This window comes from Wolffia australiana, chromosome 2, assembly GCF_029677425.1.
Source record: "Wolffia australiana isolate 7733 chromosome 2, ASM2967742v1".
Lineage (NCBI taxonomy): Eukaryota > Viridiplantae > Streptophyta > Magnoliopsida > Alismatales > Araceae > Wolffia > Wolffia australiana.
The window spans coordinates 16,240,633-16,261,737 of NC_135836.1; the positions used below are offsets into that span (position 1 = coordinate 16,240,633).

General features: G+C 45.1%; 2 protein-coding genes across 2 annotated transcripts; both read left to right on the forward strand.

The window, feature by feature from the left end:
* The first annotated feature begins 17,977 nt into the window (after positions 1–17,977).
* Positions 17,978–19,328, forward strand: LOC144717004 (F-box/kelch-repeat protein At5g42350-like). Its single transcript, XM_078592312.1, has one exon. The coding sequence runs from the start codon at positions 18,033–18,035 to the stop codon at positions 19,326–19,328; it is 1,296 nt and encodes a 431-aa protein (XP_078448438.1). The 5' UTR covers positions 17,978–18,032.
* A 60-nt stretch (positions 19,329–19,388) lies between these two features.
* Positions 19,389–20,965, forward strand: LOC144717003 (amino acid transporter AVT3B-like). Its single transcript, XM_078592311.1, has one exon. The coding sequence runs from the start codon at positions 19,430–19,432 to the stop codon at positions 20,759–20,761; it is 1,332 nt and encodes a 443-aa protein (XP_078448437.1). The 5' UTR covers positions 19,389–19,429; the 3' UTR covers positions 20,762–20,965.
* Positions 20,966–21,105: the final 140 nt, after the last annotated feature.

A 21,105-nucleotide genomic window follows, 5' to 3' on the forward strand; every position in this document is an offset into this window, starting at 1 on the left:
AGTATCTCATGATATGAGGTTCTGTCTTCAAACTACCACAATAACAATAAGCTCATTGAAGTTGTGTAACACTGAACCATGTCATACCAAACTCTTCACATCTTACTCATGTACTGGTATCCCTTCAGCAACATCTAATGTCAATTCAATATGAGAATCATTCTCAAGGGCATTTGATTACTTTTCGTACTTGATGACTATCATTGAGTACTTGAGCATGTGCTACATTTTGGACTTATCAATCAATTTGCATCAAATATGGCATATCATGGTTCAGATTGAACCATATGTTTGTAGGAATATCAATTGTAAAATTTTACAATATTTTTAATTAATTAATTATAGATCCCACTTAAATTAATCATCACATGCATGGGGATAAACCGACATTCTCCCAGTGGGGATCAGAATTTTAATAGGTGTACTAAAACCAGGAGTATATGCCCCATCGATCATAATTATGTGCTAGATAGTGTTACTCTATTCAGATATTTGTATATCCTTCCCGAGTGTCCTTTGAATAACAATATATATGATACCTGCTTAAAGACTATTGATATCTAAACTATGATCTCACCATAGTTCATTTAGTCATTTCTTTTATTCATGGAATTCATTATAAACCTCATGTGTGCGTTATAATGAATCTAATATATTTGTGGACATTGTTCGAGATATGAAAAATGTGTGATTGGCTTGACGGCCTCATATATTGTCATCTTAAATTAAATTTCTTGTGGCACTGTTCAAGGGAATGAAAAGGAGATCTAGAACTCTGAAAAATGTATGGATGCATCTAGAGGATGTATATATAAACACTCAGAAGAGATTTATCTAATGAACCCAGAAACCATAAATTTAATCCATGAAAAGGTGATGTGATTTATGTTTTCAGTCTTAAGACCCATCCTAGATCATAGTAAATTGAGACCACAAATCACAACACTTATATTTTAATTAGATGAAAAAATAAGGGACAAAGAATGAGATGATGTTAAGATATTTGTAGATCCCTAGTAGTTACAAATTACATGCTAATTTTGATTGTAATTAAATATATTTTACATGTTTATTTCATTAAAATGTTCTTGAATCCATATTATTTAAGATTAAAACAATTCATTCTAATTTAGAATGATACTGTAACTTATCTTATTGAACCAAATTGGGATTGATTCATAAATGAAATAATGTTGTCAAAATATATGTGTGTGTATTTATTTAAATCTTTTACTTACCCTTAATGAATTCTACTTTTATTTATTCTGCTCCCAAGATGTCATAATTCTATTTGCTCGTATTGTGGCTAATTATTGGCTCCAGTGAATTATTGGACACATTCAATCATTGGTTGTGGCCAATGATTAAGAAGCATCTCATAGAAATTTTCAGTATTACTTTTTGCATGAAAAAAAAGTAGCCAATTGAAAAAAGAATAAATTAAAATTGCAACAAATGTTGATGATGCCCATGATACGGCGCATCAATAAAAATATCATTTAATTTTTCATCAAATGTACATACATATTTAGATGATCCAGGACATGTGTCAAAAGCAATTTGATGAAGCAGAAAGACATTAAAAGCACCAAGCCATCTCCAGCATAGCAGTGCTCAAGCCAACTGCAGGCCAGGGAGCCAGCAAGCAGCCAACGAGCACTAACTTGCAAGCAGTAGAAGCACGTGAAGAGCCCAAGAAAATAAGGCTCATTAAGGACCACATTAGGCCAAAATACCATTGAATGTTCAACCCACGCACGTGCATGGGGTAGACGAGTTATTTTTTTCAGTTTACATTCTGTCTTGACATTTATATGGTCAGCCTTAAAAAGGGTATATGTCATCGTTAACTCTTAGATTAAACAACAATTTTTAAATGTTTCCTTACTAAATATATATTTGAGTATGGATTGAACACAAAGAGCCATAAATCAATTAGAATATGTTTCCATGTGATTATATATATACATAGTTTTTTATCAAGACAAAAACTAACTCTAAGATAAGCAATGAAGGAAAACCTAAATTATGTTGAGAATAACTTTAAAGATATTTTTGAGAAACTTTATTTTAATATTTTAATGTAAAGAAGTTAATCAATAACTACTTCAAATAGCTTATAGTATATTTTAACATAGGACACGAGGGTCTGACCGTAGGAGCAACCCAGACATGACGTGGCGGCACGAAAGATGTGTGGCAGATCTTTGATATTTAGGTTCATTAAAAATGCAATAACTTGAGCTATTAGATTCTTTTTTATCACCGTTTACAGTGTTGAAAAGCCCTGGTCTTGGTTATCAAATCTTTAAATAAACAAGGCAAAAAATTTGAGTTTGGAAGGAAGTAACCTCCTAGAGTGCATGAACCTCTGGTGTTACTTCCTGATGGCGCGACACAGCCCGAGCCCCAAGGAACGTCTTCAGAGACGTCGCCGCTGCCAATGAAACCACCGCAGACTCGCGTTCAGCCGGCCCGGCAAGCCAAAGTGATGGTGCGAATGCCCAGATTCAAATATCCAGGGTAAGGGGCATATCGTCTTCATTTTTTCGTTGCTTTCATCCGAGTCTTTATCCATGTTTTCTCGCGTTGTCTGTTGTTAGTGTTCATCTTTTAATATCATCGTCCCCCCTTCTCTTGTCTTTTATTTCTCTCCCCTTTTCTTTTCCGTTGTAGTGAGGGGAAGTCATTCTATAAGGACTTTCCCCTCCCCCTTTCTTCTCTTATGGGCCTTAAACCCCCTGTTACCTCTCTTTTGGATTGTTAGGGGACCATTCACGTCCTTCCCTATAAAAGGAAAAGATGGCCGCCCTAACAGTAGGACTTGTTATTTTTCATAAGGAATTTTGCGCGAGAAGTTGAACAGGTCCCGCCATAGGAGAAGGAAGAGGTTGTAGGAAGAAAGCTCTAAAGGTATCCAGTCTGGAAGAGGAAGCGAGGTGCTTCCGATGCCTCTACCAGTGCGCACCCACCCTCTCCCCATCGGGCTCCCCTCGCGACCACTGGTGCAACTTCAGACTCCGTCTACGTCACCGTCGTGCTTGACGCTCACGGTGATCCCCGACGTCCGATTGTTGACAACCTGACCGAACCGCTTGCAACCTCCAGGAGGCGCACGTAGCTGAGTGGATATCCTACTCTTCTCACGGTAGCCTACCGAGAGCTTGTCATTGCCCGGCCGCTGGTGTCAAACAGGATGACCCGTGCCATGTCCTTGTGGTGTTCGACGAAGGTCCCTGTTGACCCGCCATGCTTGCCTAGCTGACCGGTGTGAACACTTCGGCCGGTGTCTGCTCCAGACAACGGGCGAGGCCGCCTTGCTCGTCGCCTGCCCCAGACGTCCGAGTCTTGGCTGGTGACTGCCCCGCCCCTTGTGCAAGGAGCCACGCTGACTCGATATCGGCTGACCTCATAGCCAACTGATGGGTCTGCCCTGACCGATATTGCATGCGGACAGTTGCCAGCCCGTAGCCGCAACCTCCTCCGACATCCTCAACCACCAGCTCCTCCCCCACGTCTGTCATACCTCGCCAGATTTCCTTCTTCGGCTTCCCTCGCCACCGATATTGCTCGCACATGCTCCGGACGCACGAAGCAGAGGTACGCCTTATCCCCCCTTGCCCGTCTCTTATTTTATGCAGTGCACTTTCATATTGCCTCCACTGCGCTCGGTTTAGATATTGGTGAGAGGGACAGGTTGAGCGAGAACTACGTCGAGCTTGAGCATCTATTCCTGGTACGTGTGGGCAACATCCGAAGGAGCTATTCGGTTCGGCGTCGTAGTCGTCCCTTCGGATGAGGTTCGAGAGGTTAACCTTTACACCGCCAGGCGACTCCGTTAGTCCCGGGCGTCGGTATTCCTAGCTAGTCGGCACTTGCACATACCATATAATGCGCATCTTGCATTGCATCGTAGCCTATTTTCCATTTTAGAATCTTCGATCAAACACCACCGTCGTAGTCCGATACCATTATCATTCACCAGCACCAAATCATCATCTTCGGTGTCGACCGGACGATGTCTCCGACAATGTCCGACATCACTTCCTTTCGAGCCAAGGATGCATTCTTCTTCAGGTTCCTCCAAATCAGATGATTCTATTCCCTTTTTCACTCAAACTGACACTCAAAAAGATTGGATACAAGAAACACTACAGTACTCAAGGCTTTCAAAATAGAGTTTGGGACATAAATTCAAGCATGGTTACCATGTGGGAGAAAATGGGTATAAATAGGGATTCCAGATTCTCAATGTGAGAAGCATAGAATGTGTGGCCAAGATTTGGCAATATGGCCAGTCAATTTATTGTCCCCTTTTTAGGAATGAAAAATAGAACACCCATGTGAATTTCTCCGTAAAAATAGGTCTCTCCTTTGACTAGGCTTAAGCACCTTCTAGGACCCAGATTGGGTGGGCTTCATTGTGATTTATGTCCCTCTCTTCTCCACAATTGATATATTACTAATATTCCAATTACCTAAGTCCTTTAATACAATGAAAATCCAAGGAAATCATGAGAAAAATAAACCACTTGATTCAAGTGAATAAAGTGGTGTTAGTTCATAAACCATTAGATCCCATTATTTAGGACTAATTACAAAACTAATTGCTATTTTCATTTCAACATGAATAAGTGATAATCATAATGTACATATTTATCACTTCATATTTGATGTCATCAATATAGCAACCGTAGTTCTTATTTTTTCTGATGTGGGATATCTGTGTATCAGTTTTCTTTGAACTCCACATTGTCCTGACTGACAAGAGAAGAGAATGGTTACAGCCCAACAGGACACAATCTAATGAAAATAAGAAAAAAAACAATTACAGGGCTTTGAGCCAATCTGGCATGAAGCTTATGTCATAACGGGCATATTTTAAGTATGCATACATAATCTGAGTCATATGGATCTTCTAAACAAGATTGAACGGTGAGATTCAAAAAACCTAAATTACTTAACTTATTTTTTGCAACATATGATTCATCAGTGCTCAATGATGAGGGAGACGAGGACCATGCTGAGGTTGAAGTAAAAGTTATTTATTGATAGGTGGCTGACTTGGTGGATGATGAGGAGCATGGATGTACCAGTTTAGAGAGGACCATGGCTGTGATTTAATTTCACCCATCACCCATCTCTTAGGGAGGTCAGAGGCATCTCCACCCATTTTCATCCCTTGTCAACAATTTCCACCATCCGGATGGTGGATTTGAGCAAAGGGGACTGCAAGACCCATCTTACGGCCCTAGGAGGAACCCAATGCTAAACCATGGCATCCAAGACCTCCAAAAAATCCATCCTTCAACTTAAAGCAATCCATTCTCGTCGAGATTCTTCATCTTTCGACAGAATTCCATAGTAGTGGTGGGAGACGTTCTGAGGTATTTTTGGCCATCATGGGTTGGTGATAGCTCCCTAACAGAGCTCAAGAAGGTGCCTTAAAAGCTCCATACCACACCAGAAGTACAACATCATGGAGGAAGGTAGACGGATGCATGCTTAACCCATCCTAATCATGTTTCTGAACCTCGTGGGTAGACTTTTACGTTGTATCTCATCTGTTCCTTGGATTTGATCTAAATAAGTCTGAAATTTGATTTCAAAGTGTATGTCTCAAAACGGCTTCATTGAGACATTTCGTCGAATACATTATACTCATTTAATTTAATTCCCTGAATTTCCTCTACTTCCTTTTTATTTATAGGACCCTACTACACGGGCAACCGGTTACCCCAAAGGAATCTTGGGCAACCGGGACACGTGGAAAAAAAGCCACGTGTCTTGCAAGGATTGGGCGTGGAGGCCCGGGAACCCCCAAATACGCTCTCTCTGGAAGTTTTCCCGGGCAACCCGTAATCCCCTCTCTCTCTCTCTAACTTTACTCTCTCTATCTCTATCTCTCTCTTCCCGGCGATTCTCTGGCTTGCGGAAAGCCCCGTTAGCGCATACAATCGCCGCCCCGACCATCAACGCCGAGACACGGCTACTAGGCTACGCGATGACAGACCGGGAAAGACGAGTCCAGGTAGGACCCTGCTTCATCGGCATTTTCCGCAATCTCTCCATCTATCTATCTATCTATCTATCTATCTATGTATGTATCAATCTATCTATCTATCTATTTGAGATAGAAGGTGAAATTTTGATCGATTATGACTTGATCTCTGCAAAAATTCCTCCAATCCTAATAATTAATTCATTATATACACCATGAATACATCAAAGAGACATTAAAAAATTGAATTTATAAATGAGGATGATGAACAATTCTCTCTAAACTCCTGGATGATCATGGCAGCAGTCTATCCAGGCGCCGGACATTGTATCTCTGATAAACCTTCTCTCTGTTCTCTGACCACCATGCCTCTGCTTGATGCTTCACGAACCTTCTCTAACTACAAGAAAAATGGGAGAAGACAAAAGTCAGCAGACATTTATTTCATGATATTCAGGTTAAGATTATATTAACCTGAATCGCATTCTCTTGACTCTTGGAAGAAGCTCCACCCTCTCGATCACTCTCAACAGGTGAGATCTCTCTCTTCCTCTCCACTCCTCCATTTGCATCTGCCTCCAATTTTTGTTGAAGGGCAGAGTTTCTAGGGTTGACTTTGGCTCTGCACCGTTGTAGGCATAGGATGACGCATGAGACAGCCTCTCGGCAATGTCCTTGAGCTGACAAGGAGAGAGAAGGTTGAATCAGTATAAAATAGTTGCCTTAGACAACATCAAAAAAAGAGCTATGAAAATATAACTGAGAGGTTAGAGATTTAATAACCGCTTTGGCAGCCTTTGACGTGGCAGATTCCTCAGCGGCCTTTGCGGCTGCTTCCTTGGCTTTCCTGGTGGTTGCCTAAAGATCAAGCTCTTGTAGCTCGCATCGGTGCTTGAGACTCTCGACCCAACAGAATCCAACATAATAACAAACATTATCTCTCTCTATTTGGCTTTAAAACAGTCGTCGATTTCATCTTTTCGGTAATCACTAACCTGGGCCCGCAACTTCAAGACTTCATGGCTTTCTTGAGAAAGGCAAGACTGCTCTTGAATTACCCACGGAATAGGTGTTGACGGAGTTGACCAAGATACAATCAAACCGTTTTACAAGTTCTGGCATTGTGCCCTTGCTGCCCGCAGCTAGAGCAAGTGACACCCCTCTGCTTCTTTTTACTTTGCAGATGCTCTGCCATGCTTATGTAGCGCTTGTTCCCTATTTTGGGTCGTCCTTTGCAACGAGCTTTCAACGGATTTCTAACAATATCTTCCTCTAAATCAGACAACGCAGGGTGTGATGTTTGTAGGTTTCTTTCAATAGTTTTGCCCAAAACAATCATTGATGCCTTGTACAACTGAAATGTGCTCTCGGTTCCAATTGAACGGTGTAAAATGAGCTTTGTCAGAGCCGTTAGTTCAGACAGACGTTGATCTTTGGTCATTCCTTGTGTAGCCCTGACTTCAGAGTTGGGTCGCGTAGCCAACGCTGTATCGATGAAGACAAACTGAATATCCACAGTTTCACAGTCCTTTTTCCAGCGTCGATTAAACATTGAGATAGGGCATGATAATATGTTATTATGGCGAAAACAACACAGCATGTGTCTACATACAATACCGAGCCAAATCGCCTTCCTACAGGAGCACGTACTTTGCTTAACGGAGCGAATGGATATCCTCACAACACGAAATTTGTTTGGAAAGTCTTTGTGACTGATTAGGAAATATCCCTGATCTTTGGAATCATCTGCAACACAGGTATATGAAAGCGACATTCCTGATTCAGCTTTGAGAAGAACCTGGGCATAATTTGTCAGTATTTGAAGAGCGTCATTAATTAGAGGATCCATTGTTGCTGCGGCAAACTTGGTGGAAAGGCTAGCTTGGGACAACTTCTCTTGCGATCGTGTTTCGACCGCATCGAAACCATCAATAATGCGCAATAGAGATGAATTCGACAATAACGCGGATTTGATCTGACAATTGACCATCTCCTGGCGTTATGTAGAAGACTGCCCACTGCTTCTTTTTTTCCTCGAGAACTCGAAGATAGGATTTTGTCGCTTGCCATTTTGACTTCAATGTTGAAAATTCCATCTCAAATTCATCAACATCTTCAATGGAGCCGACCCTCCAGAAATCATCCATGAATCCGCTGAGATTGGCCCTCAAAGAGCTAGCTAAAGCACGAGTGATATTCTGGGAAATGTGGAATCTGCACAGTAGATGGACTGTAGTGGGCCAAATGTCCTTAATAGCTCCGGGCAATTCCATATCGCCATCTGTAAACAAGACGATGGGATCGAGATTCGTATATGATCGAAATTGTTGAAGAGCCCAAGAGTAGGAGTCAAATTGCTCGTTGGACAAAAGACAACCAGCAGTCAATACTGTCAAACCATGGTTATCAATCACTATGAACAGCACTAGAGGCATGCCAAAGCGATTCGTCTTGTATGTAGCATCGATTTCTAAAACATCGTTAAACTGCACATACTTCTCTTTGCCATTAGCTGAAATCCAGAAAACTCTCTCCAAGCGAAGTGTGTCATCATTCAATTGGAAATTGAAGGACTAACCATGATTGGACTTCTCTTTCAATAATTTGACAAAATCGTTAGTCTCGCAAGCTCTACTAGAAGATTTTTGTAACAAATTCTGTACGTCTCTTATTGTCCACGTAACTGGAACAACTAGGAAATGCTCCTGCTCTATCAATGTCTTGATTTGAGAGCACCTGAGCATGCCAAGTTCGTTTAACTCCAGCATTTTTGTTTTCACTTCATCCGGAATGAAGCGATTTTGCAGCATTTGGCCCAATTCAACTTCAGTAAAAAGATCGTGATTGTGCTGATTATTTATCTGATACACTTCATAGACGCACAAGGCTTGATTTAACCGCAGCTTAATTACGAATGGACATTGACATTTCAATGTCCTCTTCTCTCTTTGGAAATCTGTAGAAACTGAGGACTGCTTCATCGATGCCTGACCACCGTGAAAACAAAGAAACCTAATGAATTTCAAGTGCTTGGAACTCTTCTGACCAAGGGGGCAGTTGGCGTACTTGGTACACTTCTCACATGCTTGCTCGAGTGTTTCAAAGACATCTCCAACGGATACTTTTGAGTTTCTACAGAAGCCGAAATCAAGTTTCTACAACTGTTCAAACTCCTTAGAACACCACTAGATGATGCAGGCCAAGCATGAGCAATTGATGATTTGACGACAGGAGCAACATCTAATACTCCCGTGCTAGCACAGCCAACATCTTCATTCAAGGATCTACCGGTGACCATCATCGCTTGAGGCAGCGGTGAAGCAGTTGCATCTTCAGAGATCGTAGCAACCCCAGCTTCAGCACCCTTCATTGCCTTAAAAAAATCAATTTGTAGGGTTTCCTATATTCTCTCTTCATGTTCCTCATAGATAGATAGATAGATAGATAGATAGATAGATGGATGGATAGATAGATAGATGGATAGATAGATAGATGGATAGATAGATAGATGGATATATAGATAGATGGATAGATAGATAGATAGATGGAGAGATTGCGGAAAATGCGGACAAAGCAGGGTCCTAACTGGACTCGCCTTTCCCGGTCCGTCATCGCGTAGCCTAGTAGCCATGTCTCAGCGTTGATGGTTGGGGCAGCGATTGTATGCGCTAACGGGGCTTTCCGGAAGCTGGAAAATCGCCGGAGTATCGCCGGAGGATCGCCGGAGGGTCGCCGGGAAGAGAGAGATAGAGAGAGAGAGAGAGACTAAAGTTAGAGAGAGAGAGGGGATTACGTGTTGCACGGGAAAACTTCCAGAGAGAGCGTATTTGGGGGTTCCCGGGCTTCCACGCCCAATCCTTGCAAGACACGTGGCTTTTTTTCCACGTGTCTCGGTTGCCCAAGATTCCTTTGGGGCAACCGGTTGCCCGTGTAGCTGGGTTCTTATTTATATTATAAATATGCTAAAAATTACTTAATAAATAAAGAAATCTGTAGAAACCATAATATCTTAGCATAATCTATCTCCTAACCATCATATAATATGTATAATTAACTATTAATTACTCCTATTTTTCACCATTATCTTCTAGCTCTCACTCTCTACCTAATTTATTATATTCTCCTAAAAATCAATATACGTTCTCTCCCTAACTCTCTTAATCTTAAACCCCCATCCTATTTCTTTAATCTACTTCACCCAATTGGTCTACAAAATTCAATCATCCCTTTCTTAGTATCATCATTATTCTTATCACCATTTGATGTAACACGACAGACGCGGGGATCGAACGGCTTGTGTTACACAAGGAGAGTAAGGGCAATCATGGCATGTAGTGGAGACGACTAACGTGGATGTAATGCAAGCGAGGATGCAATGATGAAATCACTGAGAAATATTAATCCGGCATCGACGGACACCAACGACCACTAGGCTATGGTAAGTGTGACCTGGGAATGCCACTAGGCTCCCGATGACCTGGACGACGAGTTGAGGGAGGATGGTGCGAGTACGACTATTGTCGCTCATGTGAACACCGTTGAAAGCACCAACCAAGATCGTACCAATAGAAACCTATTCCCACTAATGTATTCCTATCTATCACTAACCTAACCCCGCCGGTGGAGACACGCTCAAGAGGCACTGAAAGAAATAATAGAATGCATAAGAGGGAATAAGTGGGGGTGTACCCAATTCGTTACGGCTGGCCTGGCATTTGTATCCGCGATAACGGGGCCGGTAGGCGACTTGGCGAGCGCTAGGTTGATGATGAGCAATGACAGGGGCACTGACGAATGATGACAGCGACGGGAGCAGCAAGGGCAGTGACGTGCATCTTGGCAACGTTGGTGAGCACGGTAGTGGTGATGACGGTGCGACAAAAGAGTGGGGTGGCCGCGATGGCGGAAAGGCCAAAGCAGCGGTGGCCGCGGCAGCAAGGCGTGGCGAAGGGTACGGCAGCGAACGCGGAGGCGAGCGCACCAAAGGGCACTGCGGAAGGAGTGACGTTAAGCACGGCAGTGTAAGCGGCAACATGGCTTGATGGCATAAACGGCGGTAGGGCGCGATGGCACAGAGGCGAAGAGTGAGGTGGCACGACGACGTGGAAGAAAGTAGGGCGCGACAGCCAGGCGGCAGCAGGGTACTACAACGTGAAGGTTTGTAGGGCAGAACGGCGCAGCGGCGGTGGCGGGCGCTGGCGTGGCGATGGCAGGGCATGGCGGCGCGTAGAAGCGCGGCAGCGTACTAAACAGCTGGCGATCGCGGCAGCGGCAGCAGCGGCGCGCCAGCGGCGTCGCGGCGGTGCACCGTGGCGGCGATAGCAGGCAACTGGCGTCCATGGCGGCAGTTGGGGCCACGACAACGGCTGGCGGTCGCTGCTGCGGTTGCGGCTGGCGGCCGCGACTGTGGCTGGCGTCTGCGGCTGTTGTTGCAGCTGCAGCCGCACCTGGTGGCCGAAAGGCCGCGGCGGCGGAACGGACAGTCGAGGGGATGGCGGTCACGGTTGAGAAGGCAATGGGAGACAACAGCTAGAGCTTCAGCAAAGACGGCGACAATTTCTGGCAAAGACGGCGGCAATTACCAATGGAGACAACGACGGTTTTCGACGAACTCTAGGGTTTTTTCTCTCTCTCCTAACTTTGCCGTGGCATTTTCATAAATATGGTAAAAACTCAATAAAACACTAAAAATTTGGAAAAATCTTAAAAAATCACCTTTTCTTCAATCTTTTCTTTACTTCTCTTCCTATGGGCGGGCCCCACCTTTTATAGGGGCAAATATGGGCCTCCCCCTTAGAAATAAAGGGGAGAAGGCCCAAATAAGAGTTATCAGGGCCCCCTAATAGGAGAGAGAAACCAACTAACACACCCGCACATGGGCTCACACACACGCAAACATGTAAGTCCATACATTGGTCCAAACACGTGCGAATAAACAAAAAACAAACACATGCGTGGCCGACATACAAGGCCTACTAAATAAAGAAAACACAAGGAAAGATAACGTCAAACCTTTGTGGCCCATTGACGAGGCTGGGTACTCCGAAGGCTGGGTCTTGTGCGTGAGCCCTCGCTCGATGAACTGGTTCGATGGGATCTTCGAAGCTAGATGGTCCCCCATCATCCTCCTAGTGTGGGGAAAGCTCGACAGTGTCAAGCTTGAGACCAATTGCATCGTGTGGAGGGGATAGCTCACGCTGGACGGGACGTCAGAGCTTGTCTTTTGTATCCATGAGTGCTTCATGGGGGGCGACCCTCCCATCAAATAAGGAACAGTCATCTCGTGCCGCCTTTTCCTGCAACATTAATATTTAAAATCCAGTCCCTATTGAGATGACCTCACTCCCACTACACATATTTGAGTGAGTTTAGTATAATTATAAATTTATTTTATTTAGGTAAATTAGATTTACAACAATATCACAATTTGCCTTTATGAAAGTTCGACATGGATTTTTTTGGGAACAATATGATGATTACACGCCATGTTAGCAATCCATGATGAGGATTATAGAAATAATCCACGACCTATAATTCTCCAACTTCAGAACTTGATATATGGTGATCCTAAAAGATTTTTGAGCTGAAATTTGGGAGTTTTTTCATCTTCATCTTCATCTTCTCCATCTAGACATGTTATTGGATCTATAAATAGAATCCCCCCCCCCATTTTTTAGAAATGAACGCTTGGATTTATTCCTAATTATGTTTAGCATAGTGATATTCTCATTTGGGTCCATTCTTGACTTTCAAGGGCGAACAATTTTAGAGGAGATATGATCAATATTCATGAAGAAAACGCACCACTCATCTTGTTAGGAATCTGAAAACAAAACTATTATGATATTGTACCTTTATTAGTCACAATCCTTTAGGTTAGCATAATTCCTATACAGTCTTCAATTATATTTCTTTGAAATTTGGATAAATTAGGATAAATTGGATGGGTATTTTCTCGCCACCTGATTATTATTTTGAATTCTTTACTATTTTTGCTCTCATTAAATTATATTTAATTCATAATAAATCTACCTAACTTGGAAAGTAGAAATAAAATAATATTCAGTTTTACAATATCTGGTGTCAGTGTTTTGGATCCTTCCTCATTGTACGCTCGTAAGGGAAGTTATAAAGATTATTCCTGAATCACAAACCTTAAATGACATATCTAACCCTCAATTTTTTATTTATGAAATTTCAACCTGAACAGTCTAACTAAGTGAAAAAAGTTCACTTACTAATTATAGCTTTTCAACGTGGACACTACACTTTGTTAGGTACAAGAGTCTACAAGAATTTTCAAAGTGTACATTATAAACTCAAAGTCTACAAGAATTTTCAAAGATTCTTATAAGTATATACAATATTAAACTTCCTAAAAAATTGTAATAACTGAACTTAAGATTAGATGGCTGCTTGCGTAAAATGTAAATGATGACGTATACCAAGAAATTTAATCACTCAATGGGACCAATCACCATAACAAACAGAAATATTGACAGTTTTTATTATCAAGGCATATTTTTGGCATTCATGTTGTAACTAACTTTATATTAATGCAAATTCAATAAACTAGATAAAATTTTGATAGGTATAATATTTAAAGGTGTAATTATTATCTATTTTGGTTTAGTTTGTTTTTCTAAAATATATACACGTAGTATTCATTTTCTTTAATAAAAAAAAATTATCTAGTTGTGAAGATTGAGGACATCTCCACATGGAATGGTACTTAGAGATGAATTTAATTTATAATTGAAAGAAAACAAAAGGAGACATTAAGATAATAATAGGACAGTTGATGGAGGATCATCCAGTCGAGCGCATACAAACTCGTCATCAGCCACTTCACGGAGCTCGAGCCGATGTGAAGAACCTGCATTTCCGCTACCAGGATGATTTTGTCTGCACCTTTAGGGGGAAAGTCCATGCTTGGCTTCTTTCCTCCCCTAAAGGATCCTTTTAGGGAAAGCCCAATAAGCTTCCCCCTTAAAAGGGTCCCACTAGGGCGCCTATAACTGCCCTTCTCTACTATAAGAGGAGAGCGGTGGGCGAACGTGGGTTAGACGAGCAATTGTTGTTTTGGAAAAGTGATTTGTCTTTTTGAGTTGTTGTTCTTTTGGAAAAAGAAGTTTGAGTTTTTTTAAAAAATAATAAAAGAGATTGTTTGAAGAAGAGATTGATCACTTGAAGTTGCCCTAGGACTCCCGTCTGCTTGAGGGGAGGATCTCTTGTTCATTGAAGGCGCTTCCTCTCCCTCTGTTCAAGAAGGTGCACCACGGTGCAACTGTTGTGGTCGCACTCACTACTACCCGACGATGGGGCGGTTAGATCGGATATTTGTTTCATCACCATTCCTGCCTCCTGCGATTGGTGTCGGTGGTCCTCTGTCGGTCTCTCGAATAGCTGTCTCTATCAGTGGATCTTTGATACAACCAACGTGGCCATAGTGATTCTCACCTCTGTGTTCGCCACCAGAAACTAGAGTTATCACCATGGACATAACAGTTGATCACAACCTCCACTGAAAACTCGTCCACTCTAGGCAGCAGAGTAACTAGCCAACCATCTTGGCCGCGCCACCACCTCGTCCGACCTTCACCTCATCAACTCTCTTTATTGTGCCTTGACGTCCAGATCGCGCCCGCAGGTCACATCCTCTCCCTTCTCCTTATTCAGTTTTAATTACCGTCGTCAGTGCTGGTCTCTACTAATCTGCTGCCATGAGAGATTTAATACATGTTATAGGATTAGCCACCGTTTCGTGTTAGGGTAAATTTCTTGATGGTGTCGGATTTGCTCATTCACGTTGAAGGCGCAGACACGCTTGGACGAAAGTCATCCCCTTCTCCGTCGGCCCTCGAGTTTATCACATGGAACATTGGGAGCTTGGCCGTATCACAACTATTCCTCGTGTCGTCAACTGGATCGCATCTCAGATCCCCAGATTCCAACATGTTTTCTCGTTGATTTTCAAACGTACACTTCATTCCACTACATTGCATCGCATTTCGTATTCATTTTTCCTGTGATGTAGCTCGAGATGCTCGATCTCGGACGACATTTTACATCAATAGTTACCTAGTATGTGGTTTTATAATGATCTAAACCACGAACAAAGATAGTAATACTATAGATACTAGGTCAAATATTAGGAGTGATTATGTTGCATGCTTATGAAATGGATGACGGTTTTTACTGCTGCTCAGTAGGATAGAGATATCAGAGATAAGTCCGAAAAATAGATGGAGCATTTTAGGAGAGGAAATGTTTTTTTTATTTTATAAATGTGATAAATGTGAACAAAATGGATTATTTATATTATTATAGGAAGGATAAATATTTGGATAGATAGCACAAATGATAAATTTAATTATAATAAAGATATAATATCAAGAAATAGGGGGAAAAATAAACGGGAGATAGGATTAATAGGATATTAATAGAAAAAATAAGAGAATTTGAAGAATAAGAAGAAGAAAACAATGATATTATCTTATGGGATTGAAAATGGAGAGTCTACAACTTTTGGATATCTAAGATACCATTTACATAAAATTGAATATAATATAAAGAAAATTCATGAATATAGTGTGCCATTTGATGTTTGATCAGCTTATGTGAAAAATATAATCCAACTCCAAGTTAAGAAAAACACTCAAATTCAGCAATAAATGTTCAGAAACTACCATATCACCCTCATTTTGATTATTAAGGTTTAGTGATGCCCCTTAACTTTGCTGTGCCTCCTCGTCTTCTATGCTAGTGCAAAACCGGATCACCTTAAATGTCTATTGTACCTCCCAAGCTTTTCAAACCATCACATAGTTGTCACCACTCTCCTCTAGCTCTAAAATCTGGAAGAAGTCTCATCCGTTGATTTCAATTCTAAAAAAAATATTCTTGAAAAGTGCCAAAAAAGCCAATTTTAAGGGTCTAGGAAGGGGGTTTTGTGTGTTGTCAACCTTATGGAGCACTTTTGAGTAGTTTATGAGCATCGTACAAACAACTGTCAGCACTATTGACAATTAAATCCACCCTATTCAACCAAAAGGGACGATGACCAAGGGGTGGAGAACAATGAGTTGCCCCCGAGCCATCCAATATTTATGAAGACGGTTGCATGGCAGTAGTTAAATCACATTCTTGGAATCTTCACCAACTGACGAGCCCTGTGATGTAGCCCAAAAGCCTATTTCTTGAGGCCCATTAAGCAATAGGTCGATAAAGACATATATCCTTCTAAAAACTTCAAAGATTTATGTTGAAGTATTTAGAGACCCACAAAATCCTTTGACAAACTTTCTTTGACAGAATCCTCTAACAGATTCTTATTCAGCCAAAATATGCAAAATATGTGTGTTACACCCTTTTAGAGGTGCAAAGCTACTATTCTGTCTCATAAGAATCTTCTTGAGGCACACAATATCTTCTAACAGAGTATACAAGCCCATGATATGCAAAATATCTCTACTCAAGCCTGATAGGTCCTTGATATTCTGTTTAGTTTTGCCAGGGTTATTTTTTTCAATTTTAAGTTGTCTTTTTTAAGGTACTATCATTATGGACAACCCTGCACCTTCAGTGGCCTATATAAGGCCCTTTTATCCTTGAAGGATAATTATTAAATAATTTTATTTTATTGAGAATATTATTTCTCCCATCAAATTGTTCTCTTTGTGAGAGAGTACTCTAGTTCTTGTGGACTGAAGCACAAACACCATCTGGACTCAAAGATTGGAGAACAAGTTGTATTCCTATGACGCTTGCGTACTGAGGTTGCGTCACCCTCATCCTCAGCCGACCCACGAGCGATGTAGCCTCTAGTAGTTACGCACACAATGCAACTATCGATCGCACATTGGAGCACTCAATCGATCGGACGATGTTGGATCGTTGACGGTTGACGCAGGGACAAGCAACTGTACAAGATTTTAATCACCTGCTCTTCCTCTCCTCCTCTCCTCTCCTCTCCTTCTTCCTCCTTTCTTCTTCTAGCGTAAGATCTGAACGACAAACTGTAACTGCCACAAATGAAATCCAGATCTGAGATGTGGTCGTGCCCATCATGGCCTTATATTCCTTTACCAGGAGTTCAACAAGGGGCACACCAATTAAAATAAAACGAAGGGGAAATTTTAAACAAGACGAAGATAAAACGACGGCGCGAAACACAACGATACGGACGAGTACGGCGAACTCGTCGTGATGAATACAAAAACATAAAATGGACAAATGAAAACAGAAAAACAACGAACACTTGCGCGGACGTGCTTTACCCGGGGTATTTAAACCCGGGCGTCTTCTCTGACGCTTTGGCGTGCCGGTTGGGCTGGACGTGAACTGGCAGAGATGCTGATGACGAAGAGGGTAGCTCCTTAGACGTCTCCTGAGGGTCGATTTGGCGTGCTCCATCACAACGGTGGCAGCGCAGCAGTCGCCGGCGGCCGAACGGCGCGGATTCGGGCATGCAGAACAGGCGTCGGCGGTGTCGCAGGCAACGTCGGCGGCATTCAATGTTGATGTTGAATCCCAAAACTCCACCATCCTTCTCAGCCAACCGTAGAAGAACCACGATCTTGCAGAAACAAATAGGTAAAACCATGAGATTAAGGTAGTGAATCTCGTCTTCTTTAAGAAGAATGGATGGCCGAAATTATAACCGGAGATTTGGAAATGCAAACCATGAGATTAAGGTACTGTAAAATTCAAGACTGTGACATATGACTGACCGAAATGTCGTCTCTTCCCGTCCCATCCGTCCCATTCGGTCTCCCCATTCGGCCTTACCACAGTCCTCTGTGTACGAAGAGTGGGTCTGCTGCGTCTCGCTCAGCCACCTAGCAGGGACGGTTCGATCTGGCTCCACGTGGCTGCTCTCCATAGCTGGACCCATCGTGGCCGTCAGATCCGCAGACTTGCAGACAGAGGAAAAAACCAAACTAGCCAATTCATCGTCTCCTCCACACAGTCATCGTCTTCTTCCTCCGGATTCACCCCTCGCAGCGCATTGACTTTCGACTATCTCAAGATGGCCATCGGAAGAACTCGCAGGAGCTTGCGAGATCTCCTCCTCGACAAGGAAGACGCCGAAGACGACGGTTTCGGCGCTTCAGCTCGGCGGAGGACGAGCAAGAGAGGCCAATTCAGATGGCCGTCTCTCTGCAGATTGGGGAAAGGCGCGGCGTGCAGAGTGGGCGCCTGCGAGGATTGCATCGTCGTCGGCGAGTGCCAGAAGCCGCGGGGGAGAGCCTCGGAGACCGGTCGATCGAAGGATTCCGAGGAGATCGTTCCCGCGCGGCAGCTCCCCGACGATCTACTCGAGCTTTGCCTCCTCCGTCTCCCGTTCCGTTCCCTCCACTCGGCGAGGCTCGTCTGCAAGAAATGGCTGCAGGTCACGACTTCTCAGCCATTCCTCCGCCGGAGATCCGGAGATTTCGCTCGCAGTTCTTGGCTGTTCTTGTTCTGTCTCAACGGCGGCCAGGGCGAGCTCCACGCCTTCGATACTTGTCTGAGACAATGGCGGGCCGTCCGCGCCGATCTTCTCGTGGGAAGGTTCCTGTACTCGGTCGCGGCGGCGGGGGGCGAAATCTACGCCGTCGGCGGGCGATCGAGCGGCGCCAGGACGCGGAGAGGCGTGGTCGTGTTCAGCCCCTTGGCCGGGAGATGGCGGAGAGCTCCGCCGATGAGAATCCCGAGGGCGGAGCCCGTGCTCTGCGTGCTGGAGACCGCCGAGGCGAGGTTTCTTCTCATCGCCGCCGGAGGGAGAGGCGGGGAAGGAGAGCCGTTGGATTCGGCGGAGATTTACGATCCGGCGGCGGAGGAATGGAGGTTGATCGGTGACTCTCCCGTGGGCGCCGCCTGCTCCGCGGCGGCGCTCGGCGGAGCTTTCTACGTGTGCTCCCGGACCGGGCGGCTCGGGCGGTACGACCCGGGTTTGGGCCTCTGGTCCCGAGTCGAGGCCTCCCCCGCGCCGCCGCGGCTGCCGTCTTACGCGCCGGCCATCGTCGCCTGCCGCGGGCGCCTGTTCATGGTCTGCGTCTCGTGGGACCGGACCGAGATGGCGCGGAGGAGGCTCTGGGAGCTGGACCAGGGGCGCATGGCGTGGACCCAGTTCGCGAGCCACCCCGACGCGCCCACGGACCCGGGCGCGGTCTTCGTCTCGGACCGGACCACGATCTACGGGCTGGAGCGGTTCGCGGTGTTCGGCCGGGCGGTGCAGTTCTTGACCGCGTGCGGCGTCGGGCCCGGGCCGGCGGTCTGGACCCGGGTGTCGACCCGCGGCTCGGCGCGGTCCCGAGAGTCAATGGCCGTGCTACGACTGTGAAGAGGATGGCGGAGACACGTCAGTCCCTCGCTCCGTGACAACCTCTCGCTTTCAGTTTCAGCGCTCGTGTCGATCCGGCTTTCTCCTCCTCCTGGGGGCCTATGAATATCATCTCTTGGAGGAGGAAGGAGGAGCGAAGGATGGGGTTCGAGCGGCAGGCGAGCTCGTCCGGCCATGGCGGAGAAGAGCAAGGGGGGAGCGCGGCGCCACTGCTGCCCAAGCACCACGACGGATCTGGCGCGCATCTCTCCTCGCAGCCGAAGACCTTCGCCAACATCTTCATCGCGATCGTCGGATCGGGCGTGCTAGGGCTGCCGTATACCTTCAAGCGCACGGGCTGGGCGGCCGGCGTCGCCATGATCGCGGTGGTCGCCTTCCTGACCTACTACTCCATGATGCTGCTCGTCCGCACCAGGAGGAAGCTCGAGAAGGACCGCGGCTACTCCAAGATCGCCTCCTTCGGAGACCTCGGCCTCGCCGTGTCCGGCCAAGTCGGGAGGCTCGCCGTGGACGCCATGATCGTGCTCAGCCAAGCCGGATTCTGCGTCAGCTACCTGATCTTCATCGCCAACACGCTCTCCCACATCTTCAATGGGAATTCCGCTAGGGGTCTCCTCGGATCTGGTCTCCCGAGCCTGTCGCTCAAATCGATTTGGATCTGGGGGATCTTCCCCTTCCAATTGGGGCTGAACGCGGTAAGAACCCTAACTCGGCTGGCGCCGTTGAGCATCTTCGCCGACGCGGTCCAGATCGGGGCGATGGGGGTGGTGATGACGGACGACGTGACGAGCTTCCTCCGCCGCGCGCCGGCGGCGGAGGCCTTCCGCGGGTGGTCGGCGGTGTTCTACGGGATCGGCGTCGCCGTCTTCGCCTTCGAAGGGATCGGCATGGCGCTGCCGCTGGAATCGGAGACCGCGGACAAGGCCAAGTTCGGGAGGACGCTCGGCGGCAGCCTCTGCTTCATCTCGATCATGTACGCGTCGTTCGGGCTCCTCGGCTACCTGGCCTTCGGGGAGGACACCATGGACATCATCACCAACAACCTGGGGAAGGGCTTCGTCTCGGAGCTGGTCCAGATCTGCCTCTGCGTCAATCTCTTCTTCAGCTTCCCGCTTATGATGAATCCCGTTCACGAGGTCATGGAGAGGAGCTTCGCCGGGAAGAGCTTCTCGCTGTGGCTGCGCTGGGCGATGGTGCTCGCCGTCACGCTGGTGGCGCTGCTCGTCCCCAATTTCGCCGATTTTCTCTCCCTCGTCGGCAGCGCCGTCTGCTGCGTTCTCGGCTTCGTCCTCCCCGCCTGGTTCCATCTTAGGGTTTTCAAGAACGAGATGGGCCTCCTCGCCGCCGCCCTCGACTCCGCCATTATCACCCTCGGCCTGCTCCTCGCCGTCGTCGGCACCTGGTCCTCCCTCTCCGAGATCATCTCCGCTTGAATATCTCCACTTTTACAGCCTATATAGTCTACCATACCGTCTGCCCCCCGAGTATTTGTAATTCCAAGAATCTTTCCCTGTTTGTACCGTTTGTGGATTCGGACGACGATGACGAATTAGTCATCGTCGTCCTAAAGTAGTGTGAAGCAATTATGATACTGTATTGAGTTTTTAAAAACCAGTGATTTCATCATTTTTTTCAAATTTCCTCAGTCACTCTAAACTTAAACAAACCCCTTCGCCTTTGTTTTAAAGCCGTATTTTTTAATTTGTGTAAATAACGATAAAAAAAACAAAGAAAATAGAAGTTTCTCGGTGACGGATGAAGAGGTTAGCTCGTCATT